Genomic DNA, 23,211 nt, shown 5'->3' with positions numbered 1-23,211 from the left:
CTTGTTCTGTTTGAATATTTAACATGTGTAGATGTTGTAATTCCATTAGACTCCTTGTGGAACTGACACAATATATGATTACTCATCCGCAGGGCTGTGAACAACCGGGACAACATATGATGTGTGTGAGTTTGTCAGTGTGCTCCAAATCCCTTAGGCTTTTGCAGAGTTAAAATGACACTTGAATGACTGATTTCCAGCCAGAACTCAGGCCATTTGTACCTGTCTGTTTTCTGTAAAGGCCAACTATTTGGAACATCTCCCCACTACAATATGCCTCTCTGGCTTGGCCATAATTCAGCGTCTGGGCTGGGCCACAGAGGAGCTCAGAGCTTGGCGCTACAAGAGGAGAGTGGCCCGGAGCCGTTCCCTGGTGGTCTGGACGCTGACAGTGATGTAGTGCCCACTGTTAGATGCCAGCAGGAGAGAGAGGGGCGGGGGGTTGTTGTGTGTGTGAAAGAAAGAGAAAAAACAGAAAGTCTATGTGTGTGTGTGCTTGTACCTCCTTTCCAGTCTGTGCAAGGTCTTTCTCACACAAGACTAATGGCTGGTGTTGAAGTCTTCAAGTGGATGCTGCAACTTCTACAAACAGAGCCCATACATCAAATCCGACCGGCTATTGTCACAACTGTATTACATTTACTGGTGCTGTGGTAAAATGGTCCAGGCTTACAGTAAAGTACCAATTAGTGCCAGGATAAGCATCAATGTGTCTGGGGTGAAAGTTAAGTTCTGTATGTGTTTTAAATAAACTACTGCGCTCTTGAATGTTGAAGACATCGTCCTCAACTGCCGCACGGCAACCTTTCACAAACACATTATAGTACAATCCATGTGGTCTGCGTCCTAGTTTCCAGCAGAGCAAAATCTAGGATACATGGCAAAAGCGGTCAAATCTTGTTATTTTAGAAAAATTATGTTTTTCAGACTGTGTGAGGATACTTTCACTAGTGGCCATGTATAGGAGGTCGCATTGCAACAATTGTATACTTTTTTATCATCACTTTAAATGATGACGTAAGTAGTAACTTTTTTCCTTTTTGCTTCCTTTACAACCTTCAGTTCATTCAGCTTCTCTGGGTGTTAGGGTGTGGCAGGCAAATATGTAGAGAAAGCAGACTTCCCATCTCTGTAGCCTCCACCTTTCCAGCCCCAGGTTCTATTGCTTTCTTCCTCACAACTTACAGCATTACTTCAAGTTAATTTAAACACTTTTACATCATTTGCATCACAGCAGCACTGTATTTCTTAGTCAGTAAAAGTGTTAGGGCTGCACTGTATCGTAGTTAAAGTACAATTAACAGCACTTTAAAGGAGGACATTTCCATTTGTATGGGCTGGTGTGGGAGTAGTCCTCCTGTTCCCTGCGGTGTCTACACGGGATAGTAAGTGGGACCATGCCCAATGGCTCCAAATGACAAAAGACTCATCCAACACCATCAGTTTCTCTCTTTGTGTGTGCCCACCTCTGCTCTGTTCCCTAGACATGCTTAGAGGGTGTCAGTAGGTTGTTCAAAGACAATTAGTGAGCCCAAACACGGGCTGCAAGACTCCGGGCTATTGACACATTGTGAGCCTAATCAGTTGTACATGACAAAGGTTATCTAGACATAATACCAGTGATGGGGTGGTTGCAAACGGTCATTTCTCCGCTGCCCTTTCAGACATGTAGGACACAGCAGGAGGATGTTTGTTACAGAATCGTTCTCACTTACTGGAATAACTGTTTGTTTTAGGCAAGGGGTGGCGCCTGGGTAGAGTGTGCAGGAGGCAGGACATGGCACGGAAACACTGCGGTCATATAGCCGCTTCCTAAGTTGTCCTTACAGACCGAAGTCCCCGAATCTCGTCGTATCTCCAGTTAGACATTTTAGTTGGCGTCCTTGTGAAAATGACCCTTCTTATTTACCCTCGGATGTTTGGCTTCTTTAGTTTTTTTGCGCACAATGCATGGGAATGTCATCAAGAAGCCAACTCGCTTGCTATGAATTCTCCGGACAATAAGCAACCGTATTCACACATGGGTTCAATCGGACATTACACTGACTTTGTACTAGGAAGCTACTAGGAAGTCCGTTTAATGTCCGGTCAGAATGATTCAGCCTTTGTGTGCTCTCACAAACGCTCCTCCTGGTAATGTCTAGATAAGTTCAAGGTTGCAGTGCATGTGTGAAAATGGCTTTGTTGTACTTCTATAAACGTTACTGTGCGCTGTGAAATTCAGTCATTTGAAGTTAAAGGAGGAGAATTTCAACCAACGCAATGAAAGGGCAAAACCCTGTCATTGCCACTTGGCTCTTGTCTAGTGCACCATCTTCTTCTGATCCAAGATCCAAAATTACCATCTCTTCTCTACCCAGTTCTTACCCCATTTTAAAAACACATAATTCACTCGAGCAGACTGTAATTACTCAGATTATGATTCTATTGAATAAGTTTGATGCCTGAGGGGCCTCTCTGCTCCTGTATGATTTTTCCCCCTCACCACACACTGTTCACGTGATTCTCTGCTGAGCTGGAGTGCAGATGTGCTTTAGAGCTCGGTAATCACCAGCTTGGGGCTTCTCGCCGCTCGGCACTAGTCTTTAACAGCATGTAAGCACTTACTCATTTGCCTTATAATATCATGGTAGGAAACCTTAAAAGAGACTAAAGTTTATACAGAGACAAGCTAAAGATGCCGTCTCCCCTGACATAAACCGTTACGTTGCCAAACAGTGAGCTGATTGTGGGAGCGGTTTGGATTGACTTTACCCAAGGAAAGGGAAAAGTTCTGAGGGCGTTTTTCACATGTAGAAAATAGTACCATTGCTGATTGGAAGTGGCCTGGTTCAACTTGTAATCTGACTGTGTGAATCTGTGTGTGAGAGTCAGAGAAATGAGTGAGTCTGCATGTAAACATGGGAGGAAAGTAAAGTGGTGTTTAGCGGAGAGTGTGCATCCCTTTAATCCAGTCAAGTCTTACAAGTGTTAATGTAGATAACTAGAGGTCTGAGGACAGCAGAAACTGTGAAACTCCATACAGCTCATCTATCTTTTTCATCTCACGACATTAAACATATAGGCCAGCAGCAGCTGAGCATTGTGTTTGACACAAGGAATAATGTTGTATATGTATTATCTGCAAGATGCATAATATTCACTCATATAAAAACTGGTATGTTGTATTAGTTGTTCTGTCTTTGGTATTCAACAAAACATACAGCTAATGCTGACAAAAGAACATTTTATCTGCGCGCGCACACACACACACACACACACACACACACACACACACACACACACACACACACACACACACACACACACACATACACACACACACACACACACACACACACACACACACACACACTGCAGATGGAATACATTTCCTGTCATTATCGTCATATATCTGCTAACTGCTGGAAAAGAAAGTGGACAGCTGGCAGATGTGGTGATACAGCAAGAGAGCAAGAGAGATAATGGATGTGAGTTTTAAGTTAATGAAGTGTCTTGAGACAGTTGGGTCCGTCATAGTTAGTTTCGGGGGTGAAAAAATTATGAAATGATCTCGCAGTGTTGCGGGATGATTACACTAATATGTTTTGACAGAAAAAAAAATCTAATAAAAGCGTCTCATCTTTAAAACAGGGATATTTCATGATGAGGTGTATGTTTTTATAGGTCAGGCCTGTTGTAAATGCCAGACACAAAGACAGATGAAAAGATGGGCAAATAAGAGTCGACAGCAGTGTGTGCTGATTGGAGACACCTCCTTTGACCTCCTCCAGCTCTGTTTTGAATTCCAATGTAGTCCTTTTGCCAAGGACCTTCTCTTTCTTAATTCAAGTCTTTGATTTGATATATTTTATTCAAGGCTCAGGAGAACATTTTCCTTCCAACATTTCTGCTTGCAGGTTGAGCCTTTCAGTGCGATGCTTCAGGAGCAGGTAGCTGTGAAGTATCTAGCTCAAGGCTGTTTTGGCAGGTATTGATGTGCTGGGGTTTAAACCATTGACACTGTGGAACAAAACTCCCAAGCACTAGACCATGTGGACCTTACATGTAGTCAAAATAATAAAGTTTGACAGTTAACTTCCTGTAAAACTTCCCATCGCACCTTGAAGATTGATGGATGAAGATGGCAAAGATGATTTATGAACAGATGAAATATGTGCTGGCAGCTAGACTGTTAAGGGATGGAAGGATGGAAGGATGGATGGATGGATGGATGGTTAGACAGATGGATGGGGCTGATGATGGCAGCCTGCCATGTATCCAGGCAATGTTTTGACAACAAGAGCCTCGCCATGGCTTCCCTTTTGTCTTGCCCCTGTTTATTTTGCCACCTGCTACTCTGGGGGGAATGGGGTCAGCTCAACAGGAGCAGGGTCCTGTCACACACACACACACACACACACACACACACACACACACACACACACACACACACAGACACACACACACACACACACACACACACACACACACACACACACACACACATAAACATACATGCACTCACACTTCAGTATGGGGAAGTAGATGACACACACACACACACACACAATCAGGTCAGAGGTCACTCGGTCAATGGGTGTATGTGTATGTTTTGGATAAGTCAGTGAGCATGTGCTCTTATGGACGCTTGTGTGTGTGTGTGTGTGTGTGTGACTGTGCGTGTGTGTGTGTGTGGGTATGTGTTCGTATGTGTGTCTGATTGATTGCACAGCTATTTTGTGAGCATTCGGTGGTTGTGGAGTGAATTAGGTAGAATTCCGTGGTCAGACGGAATGTTTAAGGTTCAGTAGCTCAGTGTCTCAGTTCAGGGGGCAGCTAAGGCTACTCGACTAAAACTGAGACCCACAACACTGAGTTAGTCAGCCGCTATGACAACATGTTAGCAGGCTAGACATGTTAATACGTCTTCTAGGGACACAACATGTCAGCAAAGGCACGATTCATTCAAATGTTGCCCTTTTCAGCAGCAGGGAAGTCAAATTGATTGTTGATATGTACATACATCCACATTTGTTGACTATTTCAAAATACTAAATACAATGTATGATTAGTAAGTGTCAGGTAATAGATGAAGTTGTGAATGAGAAAAGATTAGGCATCAAAAAATCATCTAAACACAAAAATATACTCTGGTCAACTTTTTCAAAATTGGATTTAATAATAAAAAAGAACAATCACACAACAATACACTTTATTTTGGGAAACAAAGCCAGGAACACAATGTTTGTACTTGATATGAATATGTCCATAACAAGCACTGCAATCTTTGTCAACTTACTTGGATTGAACCTCCTGTATTCTAGTTGCACGCATGATATAGATGTTGTTAGAATCAATTAAAAACAAAGCTCAGCCCTCCATGAAAATAGTGATTTCACGCTATTCTATCTTCCAACTTAATAAGACATATCCTCCCCTCAACAGCTGTATGCTCTGACACTCTGCACATCTGCCTGATGTGTGGATAGATATGTGATAAGTGTAGCTGAAGCTGATCTGGAAGTAAAATGTGTATTAGCTCTGTTAAGAGGAGGAATGATTGTTGGCATCATTCAAAAGCTGCCTCAGCTACACTGTAGCTCCGTCAAGGCCAGGAAGTGGAGACTGGATAGCTCTGCTATCAGATTCCATTGTAGGTTTTTGTACCATATGTGAGGTGCATGACTGCAACGTGGTGCTACGTGATATGTATTAGTCAACCGATGTGAGTCTTTCAATGGCTGATGCAGATATCGAGAAAGCAGGGCGGACGATATAATGCCGATATATTATTGTTGTTTTTTGCATCTGATAAAATGCTACAATTTATAATTATAACAAATGAGCTTAAGTAAATCAGCACTCTGTCTGCAGTGCATATGTTTGAAATAAGAATATGGGTATCGACTAAATAAATGTACACAGGCAATCAAAAAACTAAACTTTTGAATGAAAATGAAATAAAGTTTTAGTGCACTTAACAACAGCATTTATCAGCAGATAGCAGCATCTCCTTGGTTCTGTAAGTTAATAAAAGTAAGGCTCAGTGAAATCAGATGATTCCGATTACCTCAAAATGGCATTAAACTGCCCGATAACTACCACTTCTATACAGGGTGTTATTAATGCTGTTTTCTGTAATCTGTTTTCTTTGAAAGGAGTAACTCAAGAAACATGTGGTATACAGTTCACCTCTGGTATCATGCACAATATACAAAGATTGTTGTGGGGATTTGTGAGTAATCTGTGTTTTTCCCTCATTGACCACATCTTTTGTATGTGTCTTCCAGTCGGGTTTGATCCGCTTGTCTCAGGAGGAGTATTTGATCGCACCGCTGCCCCAACATCTGGCTCAACAACACAACTACAGCGCTCCTGATGGTCACCACCCGCATGTAGTCTACAAACGCTCAGCGGAACACATTGTCCACAGAAGATCTAGCGGCCCATCTAGCACCAATTCTTCCACAGCTGACAACCCATACCATCACCAGCATCATCCGCAGCACAATCACCATGACTACCAGCATGGAAAGCTGCAGAGGCAACACTTCTGCGGACGCCGCAAGCAATGTATGTAAGGGAACCTTATATTCCTTATACTTTTTTATGATACAATTTGTATTTAACGTTATCATTTATGTTGGCAGTATGAAGAAGTTACACTGATGGACACACCATGAATTAACATTTTTACATGGTTTCCTATACTATATATATATATATATATATATATATATATCTGTAGTTTACAGACACAAGCGTGCTACTGCAGTATGCATAATTCAGATTATTATGTGTAACACTGTTAACTGTAAATATGTAATTACAACGTTCCATAATGATTTTACTTTAGAAAATGCATTATATGTTGACAACGTAAAATTAAAAATGTTGTTCAATGTGTTATATAGTATACAGTGTACAACCATACTCATATACATTGAAAGGAAATGTGTTTTGACTTTTCGGTCTCAGTATTATTAATCTTTAATTACACATTAACACACTATCCCTATACCAAATTCTATTGTTCTATTGAGTAGAAAGGTCACTGAAAACGCAGTTAGACTATTACGAGACATATAAACGTTAGCCTAACCCTAAAACAGTATTATATAACTATAACATAAAGCATTGTCGCAGGATTATTGCATAACTATCCTCAATTTATAACATGAAAGTGTTCATTTAATATGTTATAAAGCAGTTAACCCTAAACCGCTGCGGTCTCTATATATGTCCACCATTATTATTAAGATTAATGTCTGAATTAAATGTTTCTGAGTGCATTGCGTCCAGTGTAATGGAGCTACATCAGCCTGAGGCTACTCAGCCCAAAGACTAGTTTACAGTTTTCTCTTCCCTTCTAGTGGTGAGAGGTAGGAAGCAGCGTGGGGAGTGGATTTCCTGTCCTTTCAACACCAGAACCTGTACTCTTATCACCAGGCACGAGCCAGGAAAAGACAGTTCATTCATTTGACCCTCACTGCCAAGTTCTTTCTCTCTCTCTCTCCCTCTGTCTTTATCTCTCTCCCTCATACTCTCTCCATTTCTCCTCCCTTCCGTCCTTTCTGCCCTCCTAGACGCTCCCAAGCCTCCCGCTGAGGACAGTTTCATCATGCCTGACGAGTTTGCAATACCTGAGGCAGAAGGGCCAGGAAGGGCGAAGAGATCACCCATTAACTCCAACAGGGTGGGGGGTCTGAATGTGGAGACCCTGGTGGTGGCAGACAGGAAAATGCTGGAGAAACACGGCAGGGACAATGTCACCACCTATGTCCTCACCGTCATGAACATGGTGAGGGGAGGAGAAGGGAGGAGAAGGGAGGAGAAGGGAGGAGAAGGAAGGATCTGCTTGCATGTTTATTGCCTTTTTTTCCAGCTACACATTCTTCATCAGTTAGTTACAGAAACTGCAAAGTCATTTACATTAAAAGGAATCGTCAAAGTGAGATGATGTAACTTTTAAAAGAAGAAATAACGTGTTCATTGTCTTACCCTCGCTAAGTTCAATACACTCAGTGATTTTGCTGCTATTGCTTTAACTGGTCTGGTATGACCAGTAGCATATAGTGGCTAATGTCAGCAAATGTTAGCAAACGTTAAACCACTTCAGCTGTTTTACCTGTTAGCTAACCCAGATTAGATCCTATTTAACCCTAAACATTAAAGGGTGTTTCTCTCATTAAGAGGAGAGCACAGGACAAACAGAAAACTATGAATATTAGATTTGACACATGTGAGATATCACTACTTAAACGGTTTTCTCCTCTGTTGCAGGTTTCCAGTCTTTTCAAAGATGGCACCATTGGGACAGATATCAACATTGTGGTGGTTAGCTTGTTACTACTGGAACAGGACCCGGTGAGTGGATTTAGACTGCAATTAGACAAAACTGTGTTGGATTGTACTGGGCAACTGGTGATTGACTCTTGCTCTTTATCTCTATGTCTCTCCTTTCATTTCCAGCCGGGCTTGACCATCAATCACCACGCTGACCAGTCCCTCAACAGTTTCTGTCAGTGGCAGTCAGGTCTGGTGGGGAAAGGTGGTAAACGGCATGACCACGCTGTCCTCCTCACCGGACTGGATATCTGTTCCTGGAAGAATGAGCCCTGTGACACTCTGGGTAAGAGGGTTAGCAAACACCCTATGTTTTAGCCAAGTGAGAAGAGAGAATGCAGCACTGGGAGCTATCTTCAGTGGTGACAACTCACTCGGCTGACATAAATATTGTAATTTTGGGTTTGTGGACAGGCGTCGAGAGGATGCTGTGGGTATAGACATTACAACAAGGAGTGAGGGAAGTTTGACAGGTGAAGTGAAGAATGGCACTTATTTGTCACTGTCACCAAAAGCTACATTTTATTGGAGTATTTAAACACTGTCGTAAACCCAAACTCGTGTTATTTACTTGGCATTTTCTTGGATAGTGACAGTGTAGATTTAATGAAAAAGAGCTCATTAAAAGGTGTCCTGTCAGGGCAGTCTGTCAAATCTGTGTGAAGAACAACTAATGCTTAAAAACACCTTGTTCTGGATCAGCAAGATGAAGAATCCACATATATAAATGTTGATTAAGAATCCTGCTTTAGCACGTCTGAAGTGAGCAGCGTTGCACTCTAGGATGAGCTTATGTACAGTTTACGCATAAATCTTAACACTTACGAACAAAAGGCAGATTGAACAATATATATGTAGCTAACTAAGCTCGACTAATACCATAATCATATTGCTTTCACACCACTAACTGTTAGTAATCTCAGGGCAGCACTTTATCTCATTTGCTACATGAGGTAAAAACAAGGGTGACTAACAATCACAATCATGTATTAACTGTAGGTAACTTCTGTATGTGTGTATGTTCTGCCTGTGCTATTTAAGTGTAACTTCCGGCTCTTTAAGTTGTAGGCTCATCTATCAACCATGTATTGATGTTTCTTCTGTGCATGTTCTTACATTTGTGGGTCCATTGGGAGAAACTGCTGCCAGAAAGGACAGTGAGAAAAAACAGTGACCACTAATTTTTATTTTTATCAGTAAATCTCACATATAGGATAATTGATCTTTTTCCTGATGCTGTCAGGTCCACCAACAGCAGCACTCAGATTGGCTTTTAAAGTCTACGAACAAACTTAAAGATCCCCTCCACTAAAAAATGTGTTTTTCTTATGTTTATGTCCCCTAAAATGTCCGACCGTGATTATATTGAATTGTATCTGTGCAAGATGTCCATGCACTTCCCTAAAATCCGAGATTCAAGCGTGCCCCAGGCAAGCTACATTTGGTGCGTCACAAACTCTAATATTATTATTTTGACAGAAAAACAGTCTTCTTCACAACACCGGTATAGAAACCTGAAACCTCCGGTGCAGAGCGGACAGAGCAAGAGTTAGGATGAGGATAGCACTGTGATATTTGAATATTCATAAATCCAGAATTTCTTAATGAGGGAGAAAGAGTAGATGTGCTTCCAGCCCCTTTTCAGAGTTTTCTTTACTTTATATCTGGGAAAACAGTGTAAAATAAATAAATAATTCTTGATAGCTTTACATTTATACATACTTTAAAACGTGTCTGGAGTGGAGCTTTAAGTGAAGTTGGCCAGGGTTTGTGAGGCTGCACCTGGTGTGAAATCCCCCTCCACGCATGAATGTACGCAATACATTTTGTAGCCTGCCAAATCTGTGAGACGTTTCAACACAAAGAAAAAGATAAGATGTTTTTCATGAGGCAGATTTGAGTTTTGATTTTGTATCTTGTACTTCAAACCCCCATCTCTCCCTCTTCCTTTCTCTATGCAGGATTTGCTCCCATCAGTGGGATGTGCAGTAAGTACAGGAGTTGTACCATCAATGAGGATACAGGACTGGGCTTGGCCTTCACCATCGCTCACGAGTCTGGACACAAGTATGTTTCACAAAAACTGCAACATCGGACTTAACAGACTTAAACATATGAAACTATGTCAGACTTTACTGTCATTTTAGAGCGGAACAGTATAACAGGCTCTGTGCTGTGAGTGGATGTAATGAATATATATCAAATTAAGTAAATGCGGTCTGATTAAAATAAACAAATATACTCTGAAATCAGAGCATTACGTTAGAGCACTACCTCATCCACTCCTTGTCACTTTATAAGAGAATAATGGGAACTGCCTCAAGCCCCAAGGCTCTGTGTTTGTGTATAGATGTTTCCATTGAGACAGAAGGCCGGTTGATTTTTAAGATTTCATGTTTTCAAAACCTTTCTGTCTATCTGGCATGCTCTCATCAAAAACTAAGGATGTGTTGTTTTGACTTTACCCAGTTGATAATATGTCAGAATATTTATAAACCCCGATATCCTATTGTATCCAGCTACATAGAAGACATGCCAAGAAATATGTGGATTCAAGTCCTGAAACTGTTCATCTCTGATGAATTAACAAACAAGTAATTACTAAACATATGTCGCAGTGAACAGTCGTAAACCCAAACTTGCGTTACTTATTTGGCATTTTCTTGGATAGTGACAGTGTAGATGTGAACAGTCACTGTCATTTTAATGAAAAAGAGCTCATTAAAAGGTGTCCTGCTAGGGCAGTCTGTCAAATCTGTGTGAAGAACAACTAATGCTTAAAAACACCTTGTTCTGGATCATCAAGATGAAGAATCCACATATATAAATGTTGATTAAGAATCCTGCTTTAGCACGTCTGAAGTGAGCAGCGTTGCACTCTAGGATGAGCTTATGTACAGTTTACACATAAATCTTAACACTTGTATGAACAAAAAGTAGATTGAACAACATATACGTAGCTAACTAAGCTCAACTAATACCTGTTATCGAATCGAAATGACACTATTATTTGTTTCTTTTCATTGTTTTCTTTAGTTTTGGGATGATCCATGATGGTGAGGGGAACCCTTGTCGCAAGACAGAAGGCAACATTATGTCTCCCACTCTGGCTGGAAACAACGGGGTCTTCTTCTGGTCCACCTGCAGTCGACAGTATCTCAGCCGCTTCCTTGGGTAGGCCTCGATGCCTTGTGCAAGTGCACAAACACTGTCAAACTTTGCTAGTTCATTCCTGAGTGACACAGGTGATTTACTGTGTTCACCAGAACAGCCCAGGCTTCCTGTCTGGTGGACGAGCCCAGGCAGATCGGTCAGTACAAGTACCCAGAACAGCTTCCCGGCCAGCTGTACAATGCAGACACGCAGTGCAAGTGGCAGTTTGGATCCAAAGCCAAACTGTGCAGCCTTGATTTTGTCAAGGTGAGATATTCACTTTATACATTGTTAGCATGGTTTAAAGCTACTATAATCCAATGTTTTTGTATAAACTATGGATCAATGTCAATCAAACAATCATTATCTGACTCTGTAGTTCCCTTAAGCTCTACGGAGCTATGTAGCAACTTTAAGCTCATTGTTTTGGTTTAACTACCCACAGTTTTCAATTGGTTCACTCTCACTGCTCTCAGCAGTGATGTAGCGGCTGCAGCAGGCAAAAACACACAAAAAAAAAATCAATCAACCATATCAACTTAACATATCCTTGGTGTCCCTTATTGCCGTTTCCATAAGTGAAAAATGATGAGTGTGTCACCCCAGTTAATCGGATCCGCTCCAAAATGAAATGGGTTCTTCCCTTGCCCATGCTGCAAGTTGCATGGAAATCAGGCCAGTAGTTTATAGACAAACAAACCAACAAACAAACCAACAAACAAACCAACAAACAAACCAACATACCAACAAACAAACCAACAAACAAACCAACAAACAAACCAACAAACACACCAACAAACAAACAAACCAACAAACAAACCAACAAACAAACCAACAAACCAAACAAAAACATCACCTCCTTGGCGAAGGTAACTAGGGTGTTCTCTACACACTATTTATTCTAGGTCTTTTTTGAGAAGGTTCTCACCAAAATGGCAATATGTTATACGAACCAACAAAGACACTATACACAAGAAGAGTAAGGAAAGTAGGACCATCCCTACAATAGATCATTAAACTAACCCTATGTTGTGCAGTTACAAAGAACCAACTCTATAGCAGTTGAATAGTGGTTTAACATGGACCCCAACATTCCTAAGTCAAGCATTATTCACGTGTCCCTTTGCCCAAACCAAGACTCCCAAGATGAGCCTCCAGTAATGAGATGGAGCACACAGATCTTACTGGGGCTGCAATTGTCTAGCTTAACAGCGCTAACGATGCAGTGCTAAATTGGCACTTAATTAATTAGCATGATCTTTGCACAACAACCTCAAACCCTCCTACATTTAACCCACCATTGCAATGCATTCCATAAATTGAATGGGAATCCTGAGCCTTCCCTCTGCTCCCCCCAGAAGCCATGAGGGTCTTGGTATAAGCCATTATGTTGGGTGCATTCAGTGATGTTGATTCACATGTAAATTCCGTTTAAAATACTACGGGGTATCCTCTCCAGGGCTGTAATTGCTGGGAAATCGACTTTGCCAAATCGTATATATGACGGATTAGCACACATGACATCGCCCTGGCTATTCACGACTTCTCTAAACCCCGGCTATGTTTCCCTAACAGAAGATCAAATACTACGTCTGCATGTCTTAGACCTGTGGGTGGTAAATTAACCTACACACTGATTAACGATGGATTTAAGGCTGCCTTTCATAATTGTTTTTATTGTCCATGATAGGCTCATGTGGAATGATTTTCAGCATGCCGGTATGGCTGTCAACCACCTGCTCGGCATCAGAGAACGGGAACAAAGACTCAAACACACACACACACACGCACACACACACACACACACACACACACACACACACACACACACACACACACACACACACACACACACACACACACACGAGCGGCCTCTCTTGCTCTTTCCCCTCCCGCCTTTCTGGTTTCTCTCCCGTTGCCAGTTGCAGTTGGGCGGGTTGCCAGACTCTGCCGCATGTCTTTCGACCCCGGCTCTCCCTCTGTGCTCACTCACTCGCTCTGTCTCTGTATTGTTGGGTCAGATGACACATACAATTATAGGCCGTTTCATTAAAGAAATACAGTGATTAGATTTGACACCGAGGCTTTGTGGAGAAGCTTACCAGCGTGATGGTGGTCCTGGCAGGAAGCAGGTGCTGTCGGGTCAAGGAAGAGGAGAGAGCAGAGCAACACGATGCCAAAAGGCTGACAGTCTACGGTTATAAGAATAAAACATATCTGATAAGACATCTCATCCTGTGTGTGCGTTTTTGACTTTTTTGACAGGACATCTGCAAGTCGCTGTGGTGCCATCGCACAGGGCACCGGTGCGAGACTAAGTTCATGCCTGCTGCAGAAGGCACCAGCTGTGGCCCTGACATGGTGAGGAAATATCTTCTTGTTCCACAGCAGCCACATTCTGCTTCCTGACAATTATAATCACTGACATTTCTAAATAGTGATACAGGGATAAATATGTGCCGAACAGTGTCACATTTGGATGCATATATTATTCATATGTTTTACATATACATGAGCGTGGACAACAAATTCAAAAAGATAAACAAAATAGTTGTTTTTACCTTCAATTGTCAAGCCAATTTTAAGCAAACCTTTGAAATGTTGCAAAAATAAATGCATACTGGCCATGTTTTACACAATGCAATCATTCGAACACACGGGAATATCTGGGAATATCCAGCAGAATGTCTGCTTTGACATCAGCGGTCAGATCATCATAAAAGTTTATTAGAAATGATTTGACATTTTGGGAAATACGCTTAGAAGGTTAGACGAGAAGATTGATACCACTCTCATGTCTATACTGAAACATGAAACTACCACCATAAACAGTCCGGCACCCCAATAAAACCACATTGTGTTGTTTTTATACTTCATATTTGTTAGTATAATTAGTCAACTTTAGAGGTGCTGGTATGTGGACTTTGTTCCCTTTAGACAAAGCCAGGTTAGCAGTTTCACCCTTTTTTGAGTCTTTGTGCTATGCTAAGCTAATAGACCGCTAGCTTCATGTTTACTGTACAGATATGAGACTTGTATCAATCTGCTCATCTAACTCTTGGCAAGAAATATCTTATTCCCCTCAGCATAAACTTTTTCTTTAAACTAATCCCCAGTTAGTCATACTTATCTGAGAGAAAATGAAGGCAAACTTTACATTAACTCCAAAACCATCAGTTGAAAACAACCATTACAGTTCACATTGTGATTCAACTTTGATGTGATGTGCTTGTTGTAGCTGTGAGTGCACACTTTTCCTGTGTAATGACAGATTGTTACCGACATTTCGAGTTGTTAATATGAATTGGGCTTTGTTGTTGTGTTGTCATGGTGTTCCGAGATCGCAGTAATTAATTCAGTGAGTAAAATGTTTTAATAACTGATTCAAATAATGACTGTGAACATAAGAGCCAAGTTTTAATAAATATAAATACATATTTTAAGTTAAAGTGTTCTCACTTTCCTGAGCCAAAGTAAATCATTAAAAAGGGCTCAAACTACTGTATATTCTTTTATTTGGACTATTACTAATAGCAATAAAACCTCTGTCATGTATCCATCCTTGCTGCTCACGCATGTACCTGCAGCAGTATTTTTGCTTCTCCCAGCTGGACATTGAACATATCGAAATATGATATTAAGAAGAGAGAGAGGTGCTGATGTGTGTGAGTGCAGAGATTTGGCTTGGACCAAGTTGTGTGGTGCATGTGTGTGTGTGTGTGTGTGTGTGTGTGTGTGTGTGTGTGTGTGTGTGTGTTTTGTGTGTTTTGGCTGTAGCTAAAGAGTGTGGGTGTCCAGGTGTGGTGCTGGGCAGTTGTCCAAACCAGGAAACTCAGGCAAGAAGCCCGGGCCAATGCTCAAGTTCTGATAAGAAAGCTATTTCTATGCGTCTCTCTTCTCTTCACTTATTTTCCATCTCTCTCTCTTTTGTCCAGTGGTGTCGGCGGGGTCAGTGTGTTAAATATGGGGATCACGGTCCGAGGGCGGTCCATGGCCAGTGGTCGGCCTGGTCTCAGTGGTCTGACTGCTCCAGAACCTGTGGAGGAGGGGTCATGTACAGGGAGCGCTCCTGCACCACCCCGAGGTATACACACTTGCACACACTCACATAATCTTCATCACAATATTTTTAATGCTATTAATGGAAGACTTCACCCCCAAAATGACCATATATATGTTTATTACTCACCCCGTGTTTCCTTGCATTTGTGAAGAAAATTTCTAATTTATCCAGTCATATGCTCACTGCTTCCAAAACACATGCACAGTTTTCTTGAGGAATTCAAGGTAACACAAGGCAAGTAATTGATATACAAATGATCATTCCGTGGCTGAAGTATTCTTTGACTTGCCAAACAGACGACAAAGTGATTCATGTTGTCATGTGGCTGCTTCTACAATAAAAACCTGAGTTGCGGTTTGGGCCAGAAAGCAATTCTTGAAAGCCTCATGTCCCAAAATCCTTCCTTTCAGAACACCTGAAAGCACTGTCTGCCAGATAGCTGTCAGCACAGACATGCACACACATACTGTACATGCACACAAACACTGTACATGCACACACACACACACACGCATGTGCCTGATAACGGCTCTCATCAGTCAGACTTACAGCCCAGACAGACAGACCCGTGCTCCAGACGAGGAAAACCTCCTAATAGCATGCTCTTTTCTCTGAAAGCTGCCCAGACACTCAGCAAACGTCCCATATTGCTACACACAAACATAACTCTATATAAATCTGCAGACGCAGATCCCACAGTGCATATCTCTTTGTTAGCAAAGGGCTCTGTGCATGTCATTACAGGCGCGAGATCCTCAGTTTGAATGTTTTATAGCAGACGTGCAAACCCTTGTTGTTATTCCCCAGAACACTTTGGGAGATTTATTAGATACTTTTAAGACTTTATTTTACTTTTATACAATAGACTACTAGATTTATTTTTCTGTCACAAAGCTGGTGTATTGTCTCGGTTAGTAAGCCAGCCCCGACAACACTGGCCCTTTAAATTTATTTCAGGACAAGCAGGATTTCTGCAATGGGATATTTAGAGAAAGGATTAATTTCCTGATCATTCATGCAGTTTCAGCCCCTCCTGCCTTTACTGTGTACTATGTGTAATCCACACTCCAAAGTCAGCCTTACAGAGATCTCGTTAAACACTGACATTGAATTGTAATTGTATGCAATGTTTGAGCAACTTTTGTTGTTGTTAAGGGTTTAGAGTCTTCTCCTTGAAGAATGTGTGTTTACATGAGCCTGTTTCCTCCATACTGTAACTCAGGAACAGTCATGACGGGGATGGTGGAACCAATTAACTGTGTTTTTATTTTCGCTTGTGGAAGCCATGGCCAATCAACAAGAAACAAAGTCAACATACATTCCTATACATCACATTCATTTATTTTTCTTTCGTATTTGTGTTTCTAGCCAGCTGTCAAGAGAATTTTAAGCACTCTTGATATTTAATATTTAAAAAACGAGGAGGAATTGATTTCCCGAACTTGCGAGATATCTCTCATGCTTATGTTTAGCATGTTTCATGACACATGTTTCACTCACTAGTGCAGGGGTCGGGAACCTATGGCTCGCGAGCCATATATGGCTCTTTCGATAACGCAATATGGCTCGCTGACATTTTTTAACATGATTAACAGGTAATAAATAATTGTACTGTGTCATTTTAAAGTAAAACATTTAGCAGCGGATTTGTTTTTAGTTCTCCCCTCTCTTTCCTCCGCTCTGTCTATGGCTGTAGGTGTGTTCACACGTGTGTGCATAGGGGGCGGAGCCTCGCCCTTCGCGAAACAGCAGAGGAGAAACTGCACAAAGCAAGCAGTAGACTGGGGGTCAAACTCATTCGCAGAGAGGGCCAACATTAAAAACTGGGACTACGTCGAGGGCCAAACACGGTCCACATTTATTCAACAGGATACACATAAAGTGCAAAAAGATATGGAACATATTTAAGTCAACTGCAAACGGATTGCTGAGTAGTTCAATTTAAATTTCTGAGCTGCAAAGTCGGCAAATGGTCTCAGTTGATCAGCAGAATGCTGTCGGGAACACAGCGGTGGAGATGTTTGTCAGTGTTTGGAAACTCGTAGTGACCAAAGTTTCCTTCTGCATCAGAGTCTCCCACAGGCAGCTTGGCATCATACATGTCCGTGATCACACGGCCCTGAAGCTGCAGGTTTAACAGTGAGATGCTTCGTTATGTCGCACAAACAGTCCCGCTCACATCGTCCCAGAGATCTGTGGTGTCTTTCTCTTTGCTTTCCAAAAACTTTCATTTCATTCACAAATGTAATACTTCCTCAAATGTATTTTCCCATGGTTGTGCCATGCATTGATTTAATTACCAAAACCGGCGGGCCAGTTATGACAGACATATGATATTTTCTCGCGGGCCGGATATAATTGCCTTGAGTTTGACACCCGTGCAGTAAACACTGAAACGTGCACATAATGAGATAAATAACGCAAGCGTTTAGTTTATTTAATAAAAGAGCACCTGTTCAATGCAACACTGATACCGCTATTAGTACTCAGAGACGTGTTATATTAAAAAATGCACGCATAAAGTTGCATTCAAAAGGAAATACATTCAAAAAATACTTGGCTTTTATGGCTCTCCCAGCCAAAAAGGTTCCCGACCCCTGCACTAGTGGATCAACCTGTTTCTCTACAGCAATTAAATGAAACAGCATTGCCACTTACTCAGAGCTCATATTCATGCATACACACACAGATCCACACATACAATAGGCTTATTATGTGTGTGCTGAAAATCCTTAGAAACACCTACATTTGAATGTGCTGTTTGAAAAGTGCTTGGATCTTGAAACGGTTTAAAATGGTAATTGCCACTCTTCTGTAGAAAACAGTCTGAAAAAACATAATTTTGGTTGTTTAAAGCACAATGACATCGGACTTAATGTGATGAACAAGTGAAACAACCTGTATACAGTATATTCTGTATGTACTGTATGTAATTGGCCACAGTGGTAAGGTGTTGGAAAAGCTTGAAAATGTAACTTTAAAAGTGCTTGAATTTGAATTTGGAAAGGTATATATATATATACATAGAATATAACCTGATTCTAATACCACATTAATAAGGATCACGTCTAATGGCTAATATTCAAGGCCACTGCACCACTTTGATTAGTTGACAGACAGCTATTTGGGTTGTTCTGCTAATGATTGCCATCATAGAGGAATTAGTCACAGCAGGTTAGATCATAGTGGCATGTCACATCCAATCGTACTTGTGTGTTTCTATGCGTTTAAGTGCAGGTGAGATAACGAGGATATTAGGGACACAGTTTCTCTCTTAATCACTGCTGCCCCTGTTTACTGTCTTTTAGCCATGTGGACTCGACAGATGTGACTGGAATATTAGAATGGCTTCATAGTGCCGTCTTTCATCTAGCACAGTCATTTACATGTAAATGACTCCATAGGAGCCTACGCTGAGTCACCATAAGACACACAGTAGACATTTGGACTTGTCATAGTACAAAAAGCACATGCGTTACTAATAACACTATGGATGGCTCTGTTCTATTTAAGTGTTCCAGTGATAGGCACGGTGATCAAGCATGCATGATACCAGCACCCTGAAATAAAAGCAACAAAATGGAATTCAGCCATCATTCCTTTCATTATTTACCTGTGCTCTTCCTGCTGTGACAAGTCAAAATGTCTTCCATGAAAAAATGCCGATGTAATGCTATTTAGTAGACAGCCTCATGAAATTAAAGTTGAATTAAAACAGTCAGTGCTCATGAACCAGCTGACATTTCATCACCAGCTCGACATTTGCGTAAAGTTGAGATCTAGGCTACCTTATGCAAATCAGGGGAGTCCAGCGCGATTCACCACCTCTGGAAACTCCCGAAAAACTTTTAAACTGATCTTTAAGCTTGATCTTAAATTAGAACAGATTCAGCAACTGTATGGCCTTTTTCTTGCCTCAAATTATTTCAGAAACACATTTTGGTGAACTGTTTATCAGAGAGAGTTTCTAAACGAGACGCCATGTTGGTCTGCTTTGAAAACCAGGTGCGGACAACTTCCGAGTGAAAGCCTTTGCTTTCTTCTTCTGTCCATGGCAGATGACAGTTGGCTCTGCAAAGATTTCTGTATTTATACACTCCCTCTAATGATTGAAATAAAGACTGGAAATGGTTTCATTCTGTATTGGTTTCCAAAAAATGACCCTGTTGACACGTACCATAACTCTTCAACTGACAATTGTCACTGCTTTGATTTCTTATATTCTATTATTTATATTATCTATATTTCTTGTGCTGTCAGAGATTATATAGTTCAACTGATACTTTAAACCCAAACAAAACACATGTTTTCCGCTCTTCTTACTCCCCACAACGTCCAGTGTTAATACACTATTTATTCCAACTACTTGCAGTGTTTACACTTCAGCTGACACTTTAACTGACATCTTTCAGTTCATACACTTGAAGATGCTTTATCTTCATTTGAAACTTCAACTCCTTCCAATACTTTCACCCCAGCAGATACTTCAATTATTCTCCAGACTTACATTTATGTTGACATTTCAATATCAGTACTAACACTTAAACTGAATGCTCAACTTTTTTCTGCACTTCCGTTTTAAGTGCCATTGCAACTTCTTTCATTAATTGTATTTTGACTGCTACTTCAGCTATGACTGTTTTAGTTTTTCAGCTGTTACAAAGGTTTAAAGCCCTTTTGAGCTGCAAGCACTTATACATTTTCTTGAGAAGCCTTTTCTAGTTAGATGTTTTTTGTTTAATCATAACCACTTCATTTAGAAGTCTTTTTAGACATCAGACACTTCTTCTATTGTATATCGTCTTCTTTGCTCCTCTGGCTTCATCAATGCTTACTTAACAGACACCGGTGTGGCTATTCCGTCCATCATAGCCCACTCGTCTCTTAATCCCCGCGAGGGATCAAAGACCAAAAGGTTTCAGAGGCAGAACGGCCCTCATATGATACACATTATACACCAGAACTGGCAGACCAAGAAGGGCCACAGAGCCCTTTAAACCAGGTTAGCTGTCAAGTTCGTTTATCATTCCTGTGGCACTAAAGAGTGCTTTGTAGCAGCAGCCGCTGAAAAATGGGTTGGTGCTGTTAAACGGTGAATTAAGGGGTCAGTGGGACAGAGAGGGGATGGAAAGATGGGGAGGGCTAAACATAAATCCCCCAAAAGTCATGATACCATTTTCAGAAACATATAATGGACTAACTACTTATCCGAACCCTTAGAACTCTCATGTAAAGGCATCACAAATGTATGTTTTATGGCATCTTCACCTCCGTCACCATCCTCAACACACACCTCCACAAAAATAATTGTTCAACCCAAACACAGTCCGTACCCGTTGACCGTATCCCAACTGCAGCATGTACCCCTGAGTCACGTTTTAGTCCCTGACTCAGAGTGTGTTTGTCCGCAGTAATCTCTGTGATTATTTTGGCAGGGCCCCTCTGCTCTTAATCTGAACAGAACAAGAAGGATTAGTCTGAATCTGACTGCTTGTCTGTAATGCCATCTCTACCCCCAAACTGACCTGTCTGGACAGTCTGCGTTCCACTCCTCACAGATCACTGACACTTAATAAAGCAAGACACTACAGGAAAAAAACATTGTTTTTGTTGGCCGAATTTGCTTCCAAAACACGTGTTCTTTCAGACCAGTGGAAAGAAATTCAAAATACACATTTAGGTGTTTATTTTACTTTTATATATTTTTATCTGTAGAATTCTTTTAAATTGACAAAAGGTTAGCATGAGACAATGCCTCATTTGCTTCTGAGCCAAAAATCTCCATTTCAGTAGCACTTACATGTACAGAGGGCTTTGTTCATATATCATTCAGAGCCGAATTTATATAAGATTTAATTCCTAAAAACATGGCGGAAATAGATTTTTGTTATGGCTGTTGACAGTATTTTCTGAAGTGATACAAAGATATATCTAAAATTCCCTCTGTAAAAACCTTTAACTCTGACATCTCAACAAAATGAAACAACAATGTTGAACCTGACTTTATTCAATGTTCGCATTTCTGTTTTGGAAATGTGTGCAAATTAACATATATTTAATAAGAAAATGGCTTATTTGCATATATAAACGTACAATTTCAGAAAACTTGTAATACAAAAAATATTTGTCAACTGTGGAAGTTTCATGGTGATATCTATTACCCTGTAGTATCTCCCCTTAAACATATAGATTATTGTCAAACAGATATTACATGTATGGGAATCCATATCTCAAAATCCTACATTGTTCAGAAGTTGAACATACAGATATGACAGCTTCTTGTACATTTTCTCCTCTGCCCTTTAACAAAATCTTCACTCAGCGGGAGCAGTCTTAAAAATAATTCATTTGATTCTGCACATCCTTTTTACGAGGCCAGCGTGCATCTTTTGAGTCTTGTTAAAGAGTTCTATGGGTTCGGCCGATTAAAGCCATCCCATCTAAGAGTTGCTCCGAGACGGAAAATGAATCTTCTCCCTGTCCCTCCCTCCTCATCCCTCCATTCCCCGTAGACCACCTGCCAGATCAAACACAGTCAACCTAATCCTCACCAACAAGCCTCGAAGATTAGGTTCAAGATCTTGACCTGGTTTTGTTGGGAGCACATTTTGTCACACACTTGATTTAAAGGGAGTAGGGGGGTTGAACAAGGAGGGGTGATGGTGCTTAGATGGAACCGTGTTTGGTGTAGTCTCGCGGTAGACTTGTAAAGGCTTTTTGCAGGGGTTAGGCCCGTAGCAGAGAAGCAGAAAGTGGATCTAAGTAGGAAGCTGTTTGAGAGGCAGAGGGAGGGAAGCAGGTGACTCAAGGAGAAGACAAGACTAGACACGATGACCTCTGACCTACATGAGTTCAGTCTCAGTATCTGTCGCTGGGCAGATTTACCAGGCTCCCGGGACCTTTAAGCATCCTTAAGGTTCCTGAGGGCTGCGTTGGAGTCGGGGTGTAGACATAGAAGAGGAATGGCTGAAACACAAACTGAAAACTTTGTCATATCTGGTTTCTGTCTTGTTGTTGGAATTCGATTCACAGTTGCAATGATACTGGATGATTGAGGGTGAGGAGAGGAGCGGAGGAGACCAAGAAGAAAAGAGGTTGAGAAACCAGGAGGGTTGGGAAACACAGAACCAGATTGTTCATAATCCATGAATTGCATTCAACTTTCTCAAGTAAACTGTCCCTGTTTTCTACGCTCGCCTCTGATCAGAAGGCCTTGACTGTACGACGCAGTATGCGGTGTGGTTCCCCACTGGCCTGCCGTAAGCACATTACCATATGGGCTGCATTTGTCTGCCGCTAAGTCTTAATAGGATCAGGCCTACGGAAACTTGGGCCAAATCCCCCCCTCACCAAGGGAAGCGAGATCGGCAGTGAGCAGTTTTACACACATACACACACACCTTGAGGAGCTCAATCACTCTTGGCAGCTAAGTCACAGTTTGATTGAGTCCAGGTCTGGATGGAGGGGATGAACGTTTAAAGAAATGAAATAAAAATGCAGTGAAGCAATGTGTAGATTTGTTTCTGATTGTTGCTGGCATTTATTTAATGCAGACATGTTTCATTACTGTCGAAGGACATTCAAAATAAATATGCCTCTAGTTGCGTTCTCCTCCTCGTGTTTACTACACTTTTTCAGTTGGTTTTCCAAAGTGTTTCATTACATT

At 41.2% G+C, this 23,211-nt stretch overlaps 1 protein-coding gene across 1 annotated transcript in view; it reads left to right on the top strand.

Annotated features, from left to right (window-relative positions):
* Positions 1-23,211, top strand: part of adamts18 (ADAM metallopeptidase with thrombospondin type 1 motif, 18) — a 65,089-nt gene that overhangs the window by 8,474 nt on the left and 33,404 nt on the right. Inside the window, exons 4-12 of the mRNA XM_029461170.1 lie at positions 6,273-6,555; positions 7,569-7,783; positions 8,266-8,349; positions 8,455-8,614; positions 10,290-10,395; positions 11,365-11,502; positions 11,595-11,748; positions 13,747-13,842; positions 15,417-15,565. Coding sequence (XP_029317030.1) covers positions 6,273-6,555; positions 7,569-7,783; positions 8,266-8,349; positions 8,455-8,614; positions 10,290-10,395; positions 11,365-11,502; positions 11,595-11,748; positions 13,747-13,842; positions 15,417-15,565 — 1,385 coding nt within the window. The remainder of the gene's footprint in view (positions 1-6,272; positions 6,556-7,568; positions 7,784-8,265; positions 8,350-8,454; positions 8,615-10,289; positions 10,396-11,364; positions 11,503-11,594; positions 11,749-13,746; positions 13,843-15,416; positions 15,566-23,211) is intronic.

Source organism: Cottoperca gobio, chromosome 3 (assembly GCF_900634415.1).
Source record: "Cottoperca gobio chromosome 3, fCotGob3.1, whole genome shotgun sequence".
NCBI classification, from domain to species: Eukaryota; Metazoa; Chordata; class Actinopteri; order Perciformes; family Bovichtidae; genus Cottoperca; species Cottoperca gobio.
The sequence above is the reverse complement of the archived record's forward strand: the minus strand, read 5'-3'. Positions and strand labels throughout refer to the sequence as shown.